The sequence below is a fragment of the Pollachius pollachius genome (genome assembly GCF_949987615.1).
Source record: "Pollachius pollachius genome assembly, chromosome: 19".
In the NCBI taxonomy this organism is placed as follows: domain Eukaryota; kingdom Metazoa; phylum Chordata; class Actinopteri; order Gadiformes; family Gadidae; genus Pollachius; species Pollachius pollachius.
In genome coordinates this window covers 15,709,668-15,728,854 of record NC_136952.1, presented here as the reverse complement: position 1 = coordinate 15,728,854, position 19,187 = coordinate 15,709,668, and the positions used below count along the sequence as shown (strand labels likewise).

Sequence of the window (19,187 nt, the reverse complement as noted above, 5' to 3'; positions counted from 1 at the left end):
GCTAAGGAATCCCTACAGTGGGGCTAGGTCCTGCTGTAGTGGGATGTAGGCACTGATACTATAGAACCACTATAGTAGGAAAAGGTACCACTCCAGTGGGGCTAGGAAAACAATGCAGTGGGACTAGCTATAGCTTCGATGAGGTATCACTGCAGGTTGGCTACGTGGGTAGAGTAGGGCTAGTAGCTACCACTGCAGTGGTGCTGCATACCACGGTAGTGGGGCTATGGAACCACTACATTCAGGCTTTGTACTGCTGCGATGGAGCTACGCACCCCTGCAGATGGGCTCTACTTACCTAGGCAGTGCGCCTCAAGCTGAGAGTTGGAGTTCACCGTCACTTTGCACAACGGACAGTGGAGCTGCAACTTGTTCCTGCTCCTCTTGCTTCCCTTTCCCTCCTCCTCCACCATCAACTCCCCCTCATCTTTCACCTCCTTCTCCTGCTGCTCCTCCTGCCTGCCCAGCGAGGAGCTGCCCTGGGCAGTTGGGGTAGGATCTGAGGTCTGAAGGGGCAGGAGGGGGCTGGGGAGGAGGGGACCGGTGTAGACCACCAGCGCCTTTGACATCAGTGTGTCAGGGGGCGGAGAACATGTCTGGTTGGGAACTTGTGGGGGAAGCCCCGGTGAGGTGGGTGTGGTGTCGGCGCTCTGGGAGACAAGGAGGAGCGGCAGCACGTTTGCCTGGGTTTGTTCAGTTTGTTGCCGTGTGGAATTCTGCGACATTGTGGCAACAATGAGACCTGTGGGAGGGAAGAAGGGATTTTTATTTTAGAACATTTAGAATATTTACATACTTTATATCGCTGGGAACCAAGTTCAATCAGGAACAAGATTTGCAATAGCCATAGTTCACCAGAGATGGTGCTGTCTCCTAAGTTTTATACTATGGTTTGGCTAGTCTTAAAGCATTAGCGTTCTGCAATAAAGCTACAGAAAATGAATCTATTAACACCATATTAGGTTTAAGGTTTAATAATATTGTTTAATGTGTTAAATTAGTTGAATGCTATAGTTAGTTTAGTCTTTAGGCATTAGCTGTCTATCACTTATGCTACTGAAAATGTATAAATTAGCACCATATCCAGCCATATTTTTTATACATATTGTTTAATGTGGAAATTTGTGGATCAGCTCGTCTTTTATCAATTGTCTTCGCAAACACAATTCTTTCTCTTTCCATTTGTTTGTTTACTGTTCTGTTCCTCTGTAACCCAGTCTATCCATCTCTCTGTTTCATATTCTGTATCTCAATCTCTCTCCCTACTTCCCTCCATCTGCTTCTCCATCTCTTCCTCTCTCCCTTTTCCTCGCTTTCTGTCTTCCTGCTTCTCTCTCTTTCTATCTCTTGTGTAGGGCGTTTCTCCATTCTTTGTCTGCATCTCCCCATGAAGCCATCAATCAAATACCATGGCAACGACAGAACTCAACGAGCTATCATTATGTAGTTACCACAAAATCACAGATGCTGGGGGGAAGAGAAAGAGTGGCCCTTTCCCTTGCAGAACAAGAGAGAAGAGAAATTATTGGAAAGAGAAATTAAGAGGGAGAGGAGGACCAATAGGAGGCGGATGTTTTGTATTGTGGCAGAGGGAAGGAGGTTATGACATCACTGCCACACCAGTGCTGTTCAGCTGCATCTGTAACATGCACCTGGACCTCATTGACATCAATGAACCTGCAAAGTGCTGCAATTATGGTGAGAGGGGAGTAGAGAGCACAGAGTCAGTCTTTCTGCTGAGCTTTCAAGCATGAATGTGCAGCTCTGTGCATTTGCGAACTGATGAGATGCAGAGAGATAGTTTTGCCTTATCAGTTTACAAAAGATCAATTGTGTAGTGGGATTGTGTGAAGCCAACAAAGACTTTGAGGATGGCTCTAGATTAGGGAAGGGGAGAGGGGTCGGGGGGGTTTAGGTCCCTGTGGGATCAGAATCACAGCATGCGTCACAAAGAAGCACCTGACTTGCTCTAGTATTTTGCCAGACACTTCAATCAAATCGCCTTGCAGTGAATTTAGACGTGTGTCATCGAGGAGCAGGCAGGCCTAGCGGTTAGGGCATCGTGCTCTAGCATAGCTACGGTTGGACATTTGGTTTGAACCCAGAACCTTTCATTTAGGAGTCACCCCAGCCACCGACCAGACTATCCACCAGACAACAATAGAGAGACAGACAGAGAAAGAGAGAGATATTTTAAAATATACATAAATACATAGAGAGAGATGGATTTATTGAGGTAGAAAAGCTTCATACTGGTTTCATCGGTCCGCTGTGTGTCTCTCAGCACGGCCCCCCCTTCAGCCCTCCCTCTCTCTTTCTGCCGGTCTCTCCCGGGGGCCAGGGTGGTTTGTCCAGCCCTCTGTCTGCTGCGCTGGGGGCCGCGCTGGCCCACCAGGGCCTTCAGCTTGCGTGCGTGTTTGTGGCCCTTGTAGTGGGCCTCTGCCTGGTTCTGTAATGCAGACACACACACACACACACACCCCCCCCCCCCCCCCACACACACACACACACACACAAACAACCCCACACACACACATAAACATACCGAGATACACACACAGAATTACAAACATATAGAATATATATATATATATATACACGTATATATACACATACATAGCACACATAGCATAACAAACCTATATAAATAAGAAGACACGTGTATATATACAGTATGTAGCTATTCATATACATATATATACATATCCATATAATATAAATATATTTTATTTTAATTTTATTTATACACAGAACCCACACACACGCACACGCACAGGCTCACGGAAACACGCACACACACACACGTGCATTCCCATGCACACACGCATGAGTACATGTATTTCCATATCCCCGCATAAACGCACGCAAAACAAAGTGAAGCATTTATAATCAAGAGGTGATTCAGAAGGACAGTTTGACTACTGAGATCATCTTGTGAACATCCAAGAGTTCTCTCTGGTGTGAAAAATACTTCACATGAAATATAAAGCAAAAAAAGCATGCAAAAGATGAGCATTTTCCTACAATGTATCTTATGAAACAAATACATTTTCGAACAGTCCCTGAGTGACCTCAGGGTTTAGGATAAAATCTCTCAAATCGTTCATCGCTGCGAACGGGTGAATGTCAGTTTGCTCCGCATTCACCTCATTGGAGCAAATGATGTGATTGTACAGTTGACTTCCTCATCACCGTCATCATCTTCATCATCATCATCATCATCCTCATCATGGGACTTATGGCGTCTAAATGTCCAATCTCTAAGAACACTTGCTCCTATCTCCTCTGATGCAATCTGACACAAAATAGCCTGTGTCCATTTTGTTTTGATCCAAAATGACCTTTTGTGTCTTTCTCGGAGGCAGGAAACACATTGGGTGCATTGCGACTGCAGATCCATGCAGATTTGAAATCCCAAAATAGGCCTGCATGGTTGTGTGGCCAAGCAAATGTTTTGATCTCTGCACAGTGATATGTGCTACGAAGTTCAATAAACTGACTTTTAGAGTAAAGATCCAACAGCAAACAAATCAGATACATGTGATACGACTACAATTTTCTATAAAACTGATCACAAACACACGCAAACACCACACACAAGGTAACATGTATGAAAATATTAATAAATACATGTTATATTTGGACAATATTCAACATATTACTGCAAAGAACATAGACACATTTATTGTAGCTAGCAAAAGTTAAATAGCTAGCATTGCTGAAGGCAAATAAAAAGAAGGTTAAATGTAACTTCTACAGAGAGAAATTCTATAACATAGTAGAAGTGAATTAATTTAAAAAAAAAAAAGTCATGTTTTAGAACATTGTTGGTTCATTTAAAGATAGCATGCAAACTCTCAATCATTGCACTTGCAATAAGATTCAGGAAAAATGATTTAGAAACAAAGAGAGAAGAGATGGAAGTTTGACACAAACTCAATATCTGTCTCTTTACGATAAAGACTCACAGATCATCTGACATTCTAGAACCCAGAACCACATTCTAGAACCCAGAACCACATTCTAGAACCGAAAACCCATGGAGCTGTGATAGGTCGGTCATCATGTGGCGTGACCATGCCAGGGGAGGGTGTGTGTGTGTGTGTGTGGGGGGGGGGGGGGGGGGGGGGGGGGATCGGCCAGATTAGCTTGCCTGCTTACATCACTTTGCCAAAAGCGTAGCACTGCGTAGCGTGGACAGAAGGTCATCAACCAAAGGCCAAAGTGTGTGGCGAGGGGTGGGGGAGGGGCCCTCGGCCATGTTGAATGTCACTGAACATCAACCGTTCAGACCGAGGCTGAAATTCACAGTTTGCGTGCCTCCATATCAATCCCAGATGTCCATTGCAATCTAGCATCTGGCGTGCTAATTTAGCTCCCTAGCATGCAGCTAACTTTGCTAGCGAGAACAGTATACAAACAAAATAATATCCTGTCAAAATAGGACAGAAAAATTGTTGCTTGTTTTGTTTGGGTGTTGTGTCACTGGATGGCCAGGTTACAACAAACAAACATCCCATAATAGCCATACTTTGGGCTGGCTCCTAGGTCAGGTCTTCTGAACTTGATCCAAGTCCACCAGCGACGGCACCCACTCCAGGTTCACAACCAGGAGTTAACAACCTTTCCTAAAAGCACAACACATTTTACAACTCTGCCCTGGCGTACTTTGGGCCTCCATGTTTATGAATCAGTGGTCTCTTGTTAGCGCGGCCCCCTACTAGTGGCGGTTCCTGTTATCCACTTCCTGGAACAGGCAGCCACTTCAAGCTCGGTTGTATGAGGAGAACCTTCTCCAAAACTGAAAAACTGAAGTTTTGGCGAGTGTATTCGGATTAATGTGGTCGTGATGTAAGACATTCACAACTATTTTTATCCTGTAACCCCATTTTCAGATCCAATTCCTTGCAGGTCCACACACATCACTTTAACCCCGTCAACACCGCACCATTCTCACTGATAAGCAGTTTGCTTTTGACTATGAAAATCATGTTTTATACAGAAACTTTATTAGGCCTTTGAAACCTTTAAAGTATTTTTCTAATGAAAAAAGTACCAACAAATATTAATAGCTTAAGGGTCAGCCATCTCCCACGACCATGTATACGTATCAGGTGACCATGAATGGTCCCCGGCCCACTGGTTGGGAACTGAAGGCTGAAGATTGGTGGAGGGGGCTCACCATGGAGTTAAAGCGGAGGTGGCAGATGTTACAGGAGATGATGTTCTTCTTTTTGGGCGGAGCCACGCCGAAGGTGTGGTTGATCACGGCCTTCTGCACTGGGTCCATCTATCACATATACACACGCACACACACACGCACATGCACACACACAGACAGACGCACACACACACATTCGCATGCACATACAGGTAAACATATACACACACACACACACACATAAACTCACACACACACAATAATACAGGTGTATTACAGTGATATAACTTATAGCAGAGATAATGATTGTATTGCTGATGCTATATGGATGTAGTGATCAAGCAGCTGATAGGCCCCACCGTGCTGAAGTTGGGAAAGAGGTGGAGGGGGCCGGTGGAGCCGTTCACCCTGAGGGGCAGGAAGTGCTTGAGGCTGAGCTGCGGGGGGGTCTGGGTCGAGAGGGGCCGTCCGGGGAGAGCCAGCGAGGCCAGGAGAGGGTGGGGCTGGCCTCTGGTAAGACCCCCTGGAGAGAGAGAAGGGCTCCATGTCAAGATGAGGTTCACTACAGTAACAGTATGCCCTGCATTGGCCGCGATGGCTCCACGTTGGTTCAGTAAACTCAGGCGATTGTGTTTGTGTAGCCCTTAATGGATAACTTGTGTTTTTTTCAACCTGGTCCCTATTTTCACATCATTTTGTGTCTATGGGACTATTGTGGACAGCAATTTTGAAATTGGTCCATTATTGAGTGAGAGCTGTTCAGCCATTGCAGCTGCCAAACGGGCTGCAATGTAACGCTAAGGGGCATCAGCGGCATGCCATTGTACGTCCTCTAGGAGGGCTGGTTTTGACCACTGACAGGCCCAAATTGATTGATCATTTATTATAAGTTTCTAACCACATTAGGTAAGCGATCCCTACAGAAAAAACTTTACCTTTTGATTGACCTGGTCTGTTTGTTATTGTGTCCAATTCAAGAAGTCTCACTATTAAATCTTGTGGAAACAGTATAAACTTGAGTTGGAGACACTCCGGAGATTTTAGAGTACTTTCCCTAGAGGGAGATTTGATTTGACACAATAAGAAACACACCAGATCAATCAAAAAGTAAATAAAGTGTAGTATTTCTCTGTAGAGATCCTGTCCATAATGTTGTCAGACACTTATAATAACAATCTGAATCTGTCAGTGGCAATTTTTGCTGTCTGCATTAAGGTACGGCCACACCAAACGCGTTAAACTGCTTTCACACCGCCGTGCGGCAACTCACCGCCTCCATTCATTTCAATGAGGGAAGGGCGGCAGAGGGGAAGTGGTTACAAAAGCGGCTGAAAACCAGGAAGCGGTTGCCGCCCACGTGAACGCGCACAGATTTCGCCTTACCGCTCAGCTTTTCCCGTGTTGAAACTTTCGGCGGCAGCCGCCCGGCGACAGCAGCAGCAGCAACAGCAGCCGGTTTTGAAAACGCCTGGCCCTTCACACCGCCGCGCTGTACCCTCCGGCAGCGAGGCGGTTATAAGGGCGGTTGACGCGCGGGCCAGGCGTTTTCAAAAGCGGCTGCTGTTGCTGCAGTAAACGCACCAACGCACCAATGAACGCATGACGCTTGCACAGAAGCACATGGCAGACATCTTACTCTTTATTCTGGGACGAAATAGTAACATAGTTACGCCATTAAAAGTGTTCATGTAAACATTTTTAGCAAAAAATGTGCATTTTACTTTCATAATGTTCGCTCTGTGAATGTGAAGGATGTTTGGTTTGATAGTTATGACGAAGAGGGAACGCTCGATTCACTTGCATGGGCAGCGTCTTTGGTTGCTAAGCAACTGGTGGAAACACACCAGAAACACCATGTGAAGTTATTTAACCACATTATTGTTATTTATATCCGGGATTATTTAATCTAACCCGATCGAAGCTCTATCATGTACCCAAACACGGCGGCGTTTGGGTTTCCTACCTCGGACTCCTAAATACAGCGCAGCGATGGTGGCTGCGTAGGCGCGTTGAACCATTTTTGTGACACACAATGATCAAGTGGCCGGTTAGGCGCGTTACACGCGTTATCCAACGCAAGTAACGCGATTGGTGTGGCCGTACCTTTAGTCACTCAGATGCGAGATGATGGGAAAATAGGGTCCAGTTTTAAAAATACCGAAGTTATCTCTGAAGTGTTAATGGTCCTCGCCTCAGGAAAATTCAGCAAGAGGAAAGGAGGGCATCACAATCTGTTAAAGCCACTGGACCCCAGATCCACAATAGCCTACTAACTAAGTTATTTAGGGTCTTATGTTCATATTATTAAGCATCTTAAAAGTATTAGAAATTTGCTTCAATCCAAATTCATAAAAATTGTTATGTACTTTTGGTAAATTATCCTGATATTTGGTTTGAATTGGGCGTGGTTATGCTCAGACATCTAGGCCCCGTCCACACGAAGCCGATTTTTTTGGTGAAACGCACAAGTCTTGTGCGTTTCGGCCGACCGTCCAGACAGTATGGAAAGCCAAGAAGGCCATAATACGGCCCTAGAATGGCGCGGTAAAAGGGCTAAACCGGCCGGAATCCGTACGGAAACCGGCCGGTTTAAACGCTCTAAGCCGCGGCTTACGAGCCCCTCCCTCTATGGCCTAGGCTACTGCATATTGAGAACATTTAGATCGGTGTTGCGCAACAATCTGGCGATGAGGACATCCCCGAATATTGACGGGTATTTCGCACACTGCCATCTCAATATAAAGCCTAACATATAAAAATATAACACTGTACTAGACACAAATGTATTTTCCACTAGCTAGTGGTGGAAATCAGGCTTTAGGATTCACGTGGACGCCTGAAACGCAAACGAGCCCCATAAGCCCCCCACCAGCTGGGGGACGTCAGAGTTGCGTTGAATTTTGTATTCATTATTTTTTTGGTATTCTTTTTGTAGCTTAAGATAAAGCCCCTTGATAAATTTAATTCCTAACTGTACATTAGAAAGTATTTCTGCTCAATTTAAAAGGTTGAATCTCCTCGTGACTGAATGTTTGTATACAGCGCGCAGGCTTGATGCGCTCCACTTTTTTAGTGGAGAACCAGCGCATTGAATATTTACTACAGCGTTTCTACGGCTCGATGCGGTTTCGCAATGACTCCGTCTTTACGGAGGTATTCCTGAACCGCATAAAACGAAACCGGAACGTTTTCGCCCGTTTCGGCTCTGTGTGGACGGGGCCTTAGTTCAAAGATTTTGCAATTAATGGCGTGAACCATGAGTGAAGTGCAACAAAGGCTCTCTGCTCCCACCCAGTCTGTGTCTTTGAGTCGGAGCCCACTCGTCTCTAAAGTACTTCAGTAACTGCAGACTTCAGTACTGGAAGCGACAAGGAACAATCTTCGGTAACAACTGTTACTGGCTGAGAGTGCGTTTTACAACAATCAACGGCATTTTTGACTGATGTGTTAGGATATGGCAACTAACTATGAAAAGAAAATGTTTTATCGCAGTCAAATATGGACATTTGTTAACTTATCTGACAGTGTTATAGTTTGGGTTTAATATTGTCAACACTGTCTGAATAATTATATTTTACTTAAAATGCAAACCTCGGGGGTTCCCCTCGGGTCCCCTCGGGTCCCCTCGTCCTGTCCCATTAACAAGTTAGCCACTCCTTCTGGACGCAAAGTTATGAATTTAGAATTAAACAACTTGCCTGAATTTGGTCAAAACAGTAAAACGTCAATGTAAAGATATTTCAGCGTGTCCCTTTAAAAAACGCTCCCAAGGCCCACAGAGACACGCCAACATATCACATAGCGCCCCCGTCACTGAACTGCCATTCACTAAACTGTCTTCCACTTGGTTTAAAAAGTGACACTTCATTATAACTTATTCTAAATTCAAATACGATATAGGGGCCAAGACGGAGCGTAAGCTTGTCTTCACTAGATGAGAGTGAAGCCATTTAAAAATAAAAAATCACAGACGCAAAACTAATTGGAATAAGCTTCAAATTGCCTTTTGCTCGCTTTATTTGTGACCCTTATTTGTTACAAGGCTCATTTAAAATGACCTTAAGGGAGAAATATGTATCTAAAGAACACGGAAAAAGGATTAAAAGGCAGGGACGTGAGGCCCCGGCAGCAGCGAGAAGCAGGGGTTTGTCTCCCAGTGGTGTGGATTAATCTGGCCGTCTGCGTTACTTTTGAATCAGATCTTGGCGTTTAGTCACAGCAGCGGGGCGAGGCGGTTCACGGGCTGCATTTTGAAATGAGCAAACTGTCATGGTGGATAATAATTTGTGCTCTGTCGAATCACGGAGAGAGAGAGAGAGAGAGAGAGAGAGAGAGAGAGAGAGAGAGAGAGAGAGAGAGAGAGAGAGAGAGAGAGAGAGAGAGAGAGAGCCTGTTGATGACACTTCCCCGTTTAAAAAGAACCCCATTGTTGACAGCCACTTTTCTGAATCCTACAGCTGCACCAGAGGGGTTCAATAAATGGATTAATGCTGTCGTTACTCACTTAATTTCACTGCTGCTATTCTGGCAAATACTGCTACAATATAACTTAGTCACATTATTAATTTATATCAAGCAATCAAACAAAATCAACATCAAACACCCTTGAAATGCTATGTGGCCTGTTTATCATGAATGAGGAAGGTTAACATTGCAAGCCATCTTTCACAGGAGGCGGGAATACAATTATGAGACAGGGAATTTACAGCATTAGACATGGTTGCTTGGAGACACTCGCTGGTTGCTAGGCGACATTGTCTGATTGCTAGGTGACACTGGCTAGTAGCTAGGTGCAACTGGATGGTTGCTGGGTGAGACTGGTTGGTTGCTAGGGTACACTGACTGGTTGTTAGGGGAGACTGGTTGGTTGCAATGTGACATTAGCTGTGTTCGAAATCGTTCCCTATCACGGATATAGTGCACTATATAGGGTGCTCGCCATTTTGTAGTGGTGTTCGAATTCTCAGTGGTTAGTTTCATGCACTATATAGTGCACTTAAAATACCCAAAATTTGAGGGTACATACGATGTTGCCTACATGTTACTCCCGTATACCACAATGCAATGCGTTCGTATTTTTCAGGAGAAGAAGAAGCTGAATAACCGTGAAAACGAATACATTTAATGACGGAGTCTCCGGCTTTCGTTAAAAAAAAAACCTTGATCAAGGAAATGTAACATTCAACATCAATACAACTTCCAGCTTTCCTCGTGAGTGCCCAGTTTGTTTACATGATGTGGGTGCATCTGTCTGCGTCACACAAATACCCGGCGCATTTACTGACGCAAATGACGTTTAGAAATGTTCAGCGTAGTGTCCGAATTCTCGTTTGATCGTTCCCTATATAGTGCACTATATCATGAACACTATATAGGGAATAGTGAGTGAGTGAATAGGGAACGATTTCGAACACAGCTATTGTTTACTTGGTGATACTGGCTGTTTCGTAGGTGACGGCCCAATCCCAATTCACCCCTTAGCCCTAGCCCTCAATTTTGCTCGTTCAAGCGTTAGGGTAGGGCTGTCCCAATAGTCGTTCACTGAGAGGTAGGGCTAAGGGGAAGGGCTAACTAGCCCTTGAATATTAGTTGCTATCTGAGAATGATAGATTGACTCAATGTTTTTTTGTTGGACTCCTAGATGTCTCCTAGACACAACACATCCCTCCCAGTGCCTACATGATCCGGTCCCTCCCTAACACGTTCTTTTATTGGCGCTTACTGATACCAGAAACAACAGAAACACCCCAGTCCTATTTCTAATGCTGTTTCACAATGTTAACTGAAAAGAGGAAAAAACAAAGCAAATTTAAGGTACGTTTTGTTGACAGGATTACAGCTGGGTGACTGAACCTCAGCTGATGGGAATAAAATAAAATGTCATCCTTGAATGGATGAAGGAAACAGGAGCAGAGACAAGAAGTTTGTTTGTGTGTGAAATGTGATAGAATTGTGATAATATGGATCTGATTATGTTTCATTAACATAACATAACGGTAACATAACGTTCATTAACGCTGATGAGTGGAGTGATTACAAAATATTATGTTAACCTAAATAACACCACAACAATGTGCCGATATTCCTCAGTAGATGTTCCAGTCGATTTGTACACTTCTAGCTTCAACTCAACTGTCCTATATAGAGTCAAGATTTGGTTATAAAAAAATAGATTACAATTAATTGTTGCAATGGAATAATCTCTAGTTAATTAGCTACACATTAAGTGTGCAAAAACAGCCTTTATCTGCAGATAGCTTCTGGCGGTAAATTCATTATAAAACCAGACTATCCTATGGGCATTTCCTCTGTGATTCTGAAGATAATGTATAGATCATCATCACATCTCAATGGAGTGTGTGGTTTTAAGTCTTCACATACGAGAGCACCTAAAGTGTGTGTACTTTTGGATTCTTTACCCGGTATTGTACCTAAAGTGTGTGTACTTTTGGAGTCTTTACCCGGTATTTCACCTACAGTGTGTGTACTATTGGAGTCTCTATCTAGTAGAGCACCTATAGTGTGAGTAATATTGGAGTCTTTACCTAGTAAAGCACCCACAGTTTGTACTACTGGAGTCTTTACCTAGTAGAGCACCTAAATCGTGTGTACTATTGGAGTCTTTACAGAGCACCTAATATGTGTGGTGTGTTGGAGTCATTACAGTATAAAATCATGAAGCATGTGTGGTATCTGAGGTTTTAAAAACTAGAGCACAGCATGTGTGTTGAAGTCTTTTAACAATTTTAACAAAACAAATGCCCCCCCGTCTCCCTCACACGTTAGGATAACCGCATTGGCTTAAAGCACCGCCCTCCATAATGTCTTTCCATAAATCATCTTTGGTCCTTTCGTTCTGCCAGAGAGCAACCAGAAGGTGGGCCCTCCCATTTTTTGTCACCGTACACCACTCCACACACACAGCTTGAGAATGTTGTTTCAGCTGGTATTTCTACCTGCCGGGCAGCACACAGCCCAGAATGCGCTCTACACTCCCAACTTGTTCCAGTTTTATCCGGAACCCAGAGGCGGCCATTTTGAGAACAGAGTGCACGCTGGGAGACTTCAGGGGAAACAGTTCAAACTATTCACTTGTGAGAGTCAGACATAGCTCTTGTCTTTAAGACACACACAAGGCGATAAGGAGAAGAGCAAGATGCCCTTACCCCTACCTGCTGCTCAATGACCCATGTCGGTATTCGCTGCAAGTTCCTTTGAATAAAAATATCTGCTGATGTAGAAAACAGTATGCGGAAATGACATATAAAGTACAAACACATTTTTATATTCATGCTTGCACATATTTATAACTATTTTATTTTTAGACAGGTTTTTGCATAATAGCATTATGTTTGTTCTGTATTTTTATGTCTGTATTATGTCTGTATATGTGTACTGTCTTTTGTCTGTCTGGTGTCTGACACAAGAACACACACATTAAATGTATTAATAGTGGGCCAGATAACCGGAAGGATTGTGCATTATATGATAAAAGCGTCAAATTTGGTATGCTTGTAGCCAAAGGCCTATAGAAAAAAATTAGATGTGGAGCCACCACAAATTTTCAATATGGCGGCCATCTTTCAAGATGGCCGCCATATTGAAAATTAATTCAAATGAAGGTTCCCAAGAGCTTTGCTTAGCAGATAAATCCAACATATATCCTCATATCATTTATGTCCATCATTAATATGAAAATTGATCTAAAAAGATTTGTCATTGGCAGCCATTTTGCTAAAATGTTTAAATTAAAAATGTATGATGGGTCAATATCTGTATTTTCTTTCCTGTGTGTCTTTGAGCATAACTACCAAATTTGATGCTTCTATCTCTTATTAACCATTGTTAATATGAAATTTTATATAAAGAAAGTTGACACTGGCAGCCATTTTGAAAAATGGCCACAATATTCAAAAGTCTTGATCCCTCTACATGTTCCCAATTTCTCTGGCTATAATTGTACCAAATTTTCACCTATTATCCATTGTTAATGTGAAAGTTAATCTCAAAACAGGCGGTCACTGGCGGCCATCTTGGAAATGCCGTCATATTGAAAATTCGTCGTGCACACAACTAATTTTGTTCGATATGTCTTTGGCTACAAGTGTACTAAATTTGATGCTTTTATCATAAAATGCAAAATCCTTTGCATTTTTTTATTTTTTAAGCTGCCCCACTATAAGATAAATAAAAAATACATTTAAGAGCCTTTTTGTTTGAGAGACATTTCATTTTTCCTTGTTGTTCAAATGATGTCTTTACTATTTGGAGACAATGCGTATAATGGTGTGAAACATGGTCTAATGACAAGTCTGAAGAACAAGACAAATCTAGGAGGATATAGTCAAACGGTTCAGAGGACTTTGTAGGCTTTTCCCTCGCGTGGATATACGGTCGTCTCACGGTTGGGACGTCCCGTCTTTCATCCCACCAGACGTTTTATGCACGGTATACTGGATCCGTGGCATTATCAATGTCCTCCATGCATTGTCCCTCCACTTCCTGAACTATGTAGACTCAATTTACCTTCTTATTGGGACCTGGTCTGGTACATTTCCATAGACGCATTCATATTCCACTTCCTTTCATTAAAAAATAAAGAACAAAGAACAAAGATTAATAACACATACACTTAAACATAAGCACACTGTAAGCACTGCACTCTGAAGGCAGCAGAGTAGAACGATATTTCTCTGAAATAAATGATCTCTTGGTGGTTGAGCTAAATTTCTGAGCATGAAATGAGCAGCCTGGGGCACGCGGTGACATTTCACAGCACGGTGGATGTAGAGCCTCGTCTGGCTGTGCAGAAACAAAAACAGCTCACTAATGGGCCTACCTGCTCCAAAAAACGCTACCAATGCTTGAATGGACCCCAGGAACCAAAGTCGATCTTGTAAATGAGATAGCAACGCTGATTTCAAGCCATCTGCTTTTAAATGTGTTTGTTCGAAAAAAAGTTCTGTCTACTGAACAGAAAGAAACACTTGGTCATACTTTACACACTTTACCACAGCATTGGCCTACTGAATGCCACAGAGATATTTTATGCATTGGACTGAATGCCACATAAATATATAATTATGTTTTTGCACGTTTGCAACATTTAAAAGTTCAGGGAAAAATATATGCCTCTACTGGTGTTGCTTAAGCCAATAGCCTTTTGAGGCAGTGTTGTTTCTGAATATTATTGTTAAGGGCCAATAATGCTTACTATCATACATTAGTCCCCATGTCTGTGGACACATTTGTACGCAGTCACATGTTAATATACCCCCCCCCCCCCGCCGACAAAATCTCACTCTGAACTCAGTTCAAAACTTGAGAGCTCTGTTACACTAATAATAATAATAATAACAGATCATTTAGATGTTAGAACATATCTGTGTTAACGTCTTAATGTTTTTCAAATATGTGTCATCAGAAATCTCCATGGAAATATAATGAAAGGAACAGAAGGAGGTGTCTCTATGCTCTATGATTAATGAAGTGTCCCGGCCCTTATTGAGATGGGGGTGTCATGGCAACGTCATTGATTGGCTCCACAATAATTACCCTCAGACAGCATGTCTATCTACTGTCCTCCTATAGTCTTGATATAGAATATACAAATCAAAAGAGAGATAAACCACTAAACTCATATGTTCTGATTCCTATAGCTACTCTCTGCACTCTGTCCGGTTGTTATGTTTAATCTGATATCTGATGTCTATGACCAGGACATATAAACCAGCACCTTATCTGCCTTGGTTGGAATTATAACTCGGTATCGGCCAGGGATGTAAAGTCACACACATACACACACACACACACACACACACACACACACACACACACACACACACACACACACACACACACACACACACACACACACACACAAACAGTATATGTATGCATGTACGTGTGCCTACAGGCAGTATGAATCAAGCTAATCAGGGGCATGCTCTGATGGTCTGACCCAGCAGGGGGTACCTGAACATCTGACTGAATGCAGCATCACAACTAGGCTTAGAATAGGTTACTATCTGCTTGGGACAGTGAAGTTTCTTTGCTCTACTTATCAAACCTCACTTTACACTAAATTCTGCTTATGACATTAATACAGTTGTAGCTTTGAACAATAATGACAAGAAGAAAGAAGAAAAGGAATCGAAAGGGGGAGGAGCAGGAGGAGAAGGAGAAGAAGATGCATTTATAACAGGGTGTCTTTCCACTGAAAACACAAATCTGATCTTGGCTGAATAGGTATGTGAGACCACCAATAATCAATAATCACTGGACCAAGGACATTACGTCAAAGCAGTCGTCTAATTAAATGGACTCACTCAGGCGATGGTTGGGGGGGGGGGTCAGCACAACGGATCAACAGCGATAAATGACTAGACGGATGGACAGTCAAAGAATTTAGACTTTCCATCCGTCTAGTAGGAGAGATGGAGGAGTGGCCAACAGGTCAGGGTTAGGACAGTCAGACAGTCAGATCCACCCACCAGTCTACCCTGTGGACTGAATCATCCATCTGGGGGCACAGGTTCACAGGTTCTCACGTCTCCCATGAACCAGAGTTCAGCGTGACATCATAGGGGTTGTTGGGGGGGTTCACATATCCTCTCTCAAACGCCATTTCTTTGATCTCTAATAACTTTCTCTGATCTCTAATCACTCCCTTTGATATGTAATCGCTCCCTTTGATTTACAATCTGCCCTTTGAAGACCGAAAGGCCCTGCAGAGACTCCAATACAACAATCCAATTCTTAGTGTTCTAGTCGGTAAAGGCTCCTATGCTAGACCCACTCTGAAGGGTTTCAGACAGTCTTCTGCTCTGACTCTAAGGCCCCGTCCACACGGGCGGAAACTATCTCACGAACAGCACAAGCACCTGCCTTATAGTGCTCTAGTATGTAAAGACTCGGACACAACACATGCTTTATTGTGATCAAGTATGTAAAGACTCCAACACAACACACATGCTTTATAGTGTTCTAGTATATAAACACTCTAACACAACACATGCTTTATAGTGCTCTAGTATGTAAATACTCCAACAAAACACACTCTTTATGCTCTAGTATATAAAGACTCTAACAAAACACATGCTTTATAGTGCTTTAGTATATAAAGACTTTAACAAAACACACGCTTCCTCGTGCTCTAGTATGTAAAGACTCCAACAAAACACACGCTTCATAGGGCCCTAGTATACAAAGACTCATACACAACACATGCGCTTTAGGGTTTTCTATTCCATTGAGCTTCCTAAACTTCATATGCATTCAGCAGATTATAATGTATGATGAGAAATGAGAATCACAATGAGTCTAAGTATGTATGTGTGAGTGTGTGTGCATGAGTCTGTATAAGTGCTTAAGTATCTTTATATTTATGTGTGTGTGAGTCTATGTTTAAATGCTCAAGCATCTATATATAAATGTTTGCGTGTGTGTGTGTGTGTGTGTGTGCGTGTTTGTGTGCGTGCGTGCGTGCGTGTGTGTGTGTGTGCATGTGTGCGCGTTTCTAAATACGTATTCCTCTATGCATGTTACATACAGTACATATGCGGATAAGCACTCTCACTAGCCAAGCTAACAAAGTTTAGAATGACAGCAAACCGGGAGGGGAATGTGTCTTTGAATATCCCCCCGCCAGGCCCCCGCCTCCACCCTGCAGGTGGAAAACCAATCAGCTCAAGCGGGACCTGGTGAAAATCCCCACTGAGGCTTTGTGTTTAACAGCCTCCAATTATGGCTGCTAATCAGGGCACATTTCTCCAGGGAGAGGAACACATAATTGCCATTCATCTGCACGGTGATATCAGCCCCTTTCTTCTACTGAGGATTTAAAATGACTCGTCGCAGAAAAGGCAGACCCCCCCCCGCCTCTCTCCCGCACTTAACATCTTCAAACAAGGGCAATTAGAGTAACAAATAGACATTTGGCACGTCTGGGACGGTTTTAATTTGTAAAGCAGACTGTTATTTTGAAATGCAAACTGTAATCTTTGGAAGTATGACTGCTTTTTAAAGCAGACTACTATTTCCAGAGTCAGAATGTAGTTTGGAACGGGAAACGTTCACACCACTCTCACATAGGTTGTTGCACTCATAAACATTAATGCTGGCTAGACTCTGGGTGAATTTGAATAAAAACATTTACAGGATGTCGTAGACAAGAGAAAAAAAGATGCATGAATTGAAACTTATGATTGAAATCTATCACATCACCATCAAACACACACCCCTCCTCCAAAAAGTAAGGCAATTAAATAAGCTAAATCAACCAAATCTGCAAAAACACACCAGGAACGTGGCATTTGCACAGACAGACAGACACACACACACACACGCACGCACACACACACACACACACACACACACACACACACACACACACACACACACACACACACACACACACACACACACATAAACACTAACAGACTAACAAACACACAAAAACACAAACACATACACACAGGAATTAGGCGCAAAGCTCCATGTCAACAAGATCCTACCTGTTAGCATATCCAGGGGTGTGCAAGGTGAGTGATATTGCCTGCTGGGTTTAAAGTTATCCTGGCTGTGTTGCAATGTCCCATGAGAGAAGATCCACTCAGCTGAGAGATCACTCAACAACCAACCACTGAACGAAAATTCCTCCTCTCTGGATCGCCTCCCTCTCTTTCCTCTCTTTATCAGTTTATGTCACTCTGTCTTTGCTCTGATTGCCTTACTCACTCTCTCTCTCTCTCTTGCCCTCTCTCCATCTCTCTCTCTCTCTCTCTCTTTCTCTCTCTCTCTCTCTCTGTTTCTCTCTCTATCTCTCTCTCAGTGAATTGGAACATCAGTCAACTACGCTTCACCTCAGCTGTAATCCGATTGGCTGGTTAAACGATGCGATGTACAGTATACACACGGTTCCATTAAAACCACCACACTCTGTTTATCAGCTTAAACAAGTGTGTGTGTGTGTCTAGGTGTGTCTGTGTGTGTGCGTGTGCGTATGCGTATGCATGTGTGTTCGTGTGTGTGTGTGTGTGTGTGTGTGTGTGTGTGACAGGGGAGGGGTGATGAGGGTGATGAGGACGATGAGGAGGAGAGTGATGAAGCGAAAGGAGCAAATATGTCAGCGAGGAAGAGAGACGGAGGATGAGGAAGAGAGAGATGAGGAAATGGAGAGGAGAGAGACCGGAGTGGTGTATGGCGGGAAAAGTTACCGAGGTAATGTATTGTACTTTTACGCAATGTTTTTCTTTTTTTACCCGGGTAGTGGGGTTTCTGCTGTTCTGCCTGATTGCGTATGATTGCATACACCTGCGTTCTCTATTCACCAAGATCCACACATAGCCACGTGCCAACACCTCAGGCAGCTGTTGAGGCTGCATCTCTCGCCTGCTACGGCATCTCAGGCTTAGCATCACTGAACTTATTTATCGTGGTTTACTACAATTATTTATATATATATATATATATATATATATATTGACATGAATAAATGGTATAAAGATATTTATATAATTATTTATATATTTAAATGTATATATATAATTATATATAAAGAAATATTAAACCAAATCCAACACATTTTTTCAGAGGGTGAAACTTGAATGTTTTGTGTGAAATGTGCGAAGTTAGTAAAGTTTAAATGCAGAACGCCTTTACCTTTACAATGATGCTCATCCAGCCCTTAGTACCTAATCACAGCACCCAGATGTTCCTCTCTTCCAATAATAGTCCAGTTCTGTGTTCATAGCCTATTGGTTGGTAGCTCTATGATCGCTTCCCAGTCAGGCTCTACCCAGACTTTAAGTCAAACACAAAGTCCCTCAAAGGAAGGACGTGCGATAGGCAGTTATAGAACAGAACAAAATAGAAAATAACCGAGCAGTCTACCTACTCTACTGTATTTACTAACCAGGCTCCGTATGAAAAGTCCATGAGTGTTCTCGATGTAGGAGCTCAGCGTTCTGAACCCTTAAACCCTTCAACACTTAAACCTCCTGATCCAAAACCATGAATTACCATT

General features: G+C 43.0%; 1 protein-coding gene across 1 annotated transcript in view; it reads right to left on the bottom strand.

Annotated features, from left to right (window-relative positions):
• LOC307090275 (zinc finger protein 385C-like) overlaps positions 1-19,187 on the bottom strand; it is a gene marked incomplete at its 3' end in the record, with an annotated part of 50,323 nt that overhangs the window by 1,744 nt on the left and 29,392 nt on the right. Inside the window, exons 3-6 of the mRNA XM_079756852.1 lie at positions 5,521-5,684; positions 5,183-5,290; positions 2,254-2,449; positions 299-742 (exon numbers count right to left, since the gene is read on the bottom strand). Coding sequence (XP_079612978.1) covers positions 299-742; positions 2,254-2,449; positions 5,183-5,290; positions 5,521-5,684 — 912 coding nt within the window. The remainder of the gene's footprint in view (positions 1-298; positions 743-2,253; positions 2,450-5,182; positions 5,291-5,520; positions 5,685-19,187) is intronic.